This window comes from Oncorhynchus gorbuscha, linkage group LG24 (assembly GCF_021184085.1).
Source record: "Oncorhynchus gorbuscha isolate QuinsamMale2020 ecotype Even-year linkage group LG24, OgorEven_v1.0, whole genome shotgun sequence".
Lineage (NCBI taxonomy): Eukaryota > Metazoa > Chordata > Actinopteri > Salmoniformes > Salmonidae > Oncorhynchus > Oncorhynchus gorbuscha.
The window spans coordinates 39,078,810-39,080,793 of NC_060196.1; the positions used below are offsets into that span (position 1 = coordinate 39,078,810).

Below are 1,984 nucleotides of genomic sequence, written 5' to 3' on the forward strand. Positions count from 1 at the left end.
CCAAGTACCCCCAGTGGATAGGCCAAGTATCCCCAGTGGATAGGCCAAGTACCCCCAGTGATAGGCCAAGTACCCCCAGTGATAGGCCAAGTAGTTGGTGGTTGCAGCCGGTTACTGAAGGAAGGCTAAGTCTATATAATTACTTATACACATCTTCCTCTTCTCTCACGATATGGTGCAGAGTAAAATATAATAGAATGGAGTAGCACTTCATTGTCCTTTCTTATGACCCATCAGGGCCCAGGGTCCTTTGCTCTCTGACGATATTCTAATATCCATACATCACAGACCAGTGCAGACTGTTACTCACAGTAATGTACGTACAGTAATGTACGTATACAAATCCTTACTTGTATACTATTTAGAATGCATGGCCAGTACATGGTTTATTACTAAGTGATATGCCAGTATGGACATTGGAATGTCTGAACCATCAGAGAACCAACCAGTCAGTTCCAATATTCACAGCATCAAGCCACAGGGTTCCCACCCCTCTCCTCCAGGGGTCCACAGGGTTGCCACCCCTCTCCGCCAGGGGTCCACAGGGTTCCCACCCCTCTCCTCCAGGGGTCCACAGGGTTCCCACCCCTCTTCTCCAGGGGTCCACAGGGTTCCCACCCCTCTCCTCCAGGGGTCCACAGGGTTCCCACCCCTCTCCTCCAGGGGTCCACAGGGTTCCCACCCCGCTCCTCCAGGGGTCCACAGGGTTCCCACCCCTCTCCTCCAGGGAAACAGGGTTCCCACCCCTCTCCTCCAGGGGTCCAGAGGGTTCCCACCCCTCTCCTCCGGGGGTCCAGAGGGTTCCCACCCCTCTCCTCCAGGGGTCCACAGGGTTCCCGCCCCTCTCCTCCAGGGGTCCACAGGGTTCCCACCCCTCTCCTCCAGGGGTCCACAGGGTTTCCACCCCTCTCCTCCAGTGGCCCACATGGTTCCCACCCCTCTCCTCCAGGGGCCCACAGGGTACACACCCCTCTCCTCCAGGGGCCCACAGGGTTTCCACCCCTCTCCTCCAGGGGCCCACAGGGTTCCCACCCCCTCTCCTCCAGTGGCCCACATGGTTCCCACCCCTCTCCTCCAGGGGCCCACAGGGTTCACACCCGTCTCCTCCAGGGGCCCACAGGGTTTCCACCCCTCTCCTCCAGTGGCCTACATGGTTCCCACCCCTCTCCTCCAGGGGCCCACAGGGTTTCCACCCCTCTCCTCCAGTGGCCCACATGGTTCCCACCCCTCTCCTCCAGGGGCCCACAGGGTTCCCACCCCCTCTCCTCCAGTGGCCCACATGGTTCCCACCCCTCTCCTCCAGGGGCCCACAGGGTTCACACCCGTCTCCTCCAGGGGCCCACAGGGTTTCCACCCCTCTCCTCCAGTGGCCTACATGGTTCCCACCCCTCTCCTCCAGGGGCCCACGGGGTTTCCACCCCTCTCCTCCAGTGGCCCACATGGTTCCCACCCCTCTCCTCCAGGGGCCCACAGGGTTCCCACCCCCTCTCCTCCAGTGGCCCACATGGTTCCCACCCTTCACTGCTCACCACCTCTCCAGGGTTTCCACCCTCCTCCATGGGCCCACGGAGTTCCCCGCCTTCCTTCCCTCCCTAGGACTTGGCTGTGGTATCCCTGGTCGCCTGGCTGATGATGGGGTGAGGCTGAGCTGTGGTTTCCTGGGAACGTCTGGAATGGTCCTCCTCTCCTCGCGGTGTTCCGCAGGGCTTGATGACGGAGAGGAGCGGGAAGAGGATGGACACTTCACTGTCTGGCCAAATGGAGGAAGTAGAATTTTCTCAACCTGCTCTTTGGAGTCTGTTCTATATATTTGTCCTTTTCCAGTATTAGGTCACCTGATTCAGCAAATCAAGGGCTTGACGATTACCTAGATAATTGATTATTAGTTGAATCAGGTGTGCCAGCGCTTAAATGTATCAAATGTGTGGAATAACTCAGGGAAACCAAAGACAGGGGGTTTGGGACAATCAGGGAGAACCAGAAA

General features: G+C 58.2%; 1 protein-coding gene across 1 annotated transcript; it reads left to right on the forward strand.

Moving 5' to 3' along the window:
- The first annotated feature begins 409 nt into the window (after positions 1-409).
- Positions 410-1,630, forward strand: LOC124012240 (splicing factor 3A subunit 2-like). Its single transcript, XM_046325713.1, has one exon. The coding sequence runs from the start codon at positions 410-412 to the stop codon at positions 1,628-1,630; it is 1,221 nt and encodes a 406-aa protein (XP_046181669.1).
- The last annotated feature ends 354 nt before the right edge of the window (positions 1,631-1,984 follow it).

Excerpts from the sequence above, each read along its gene's own strand:
- LOC124012240 (XM_046325713.1), top strand. The coding sequence starts at position 410 with ATGGACATTGGAATGTCTGAACCATCAGAGAACCAACCAGTCAGTTCC.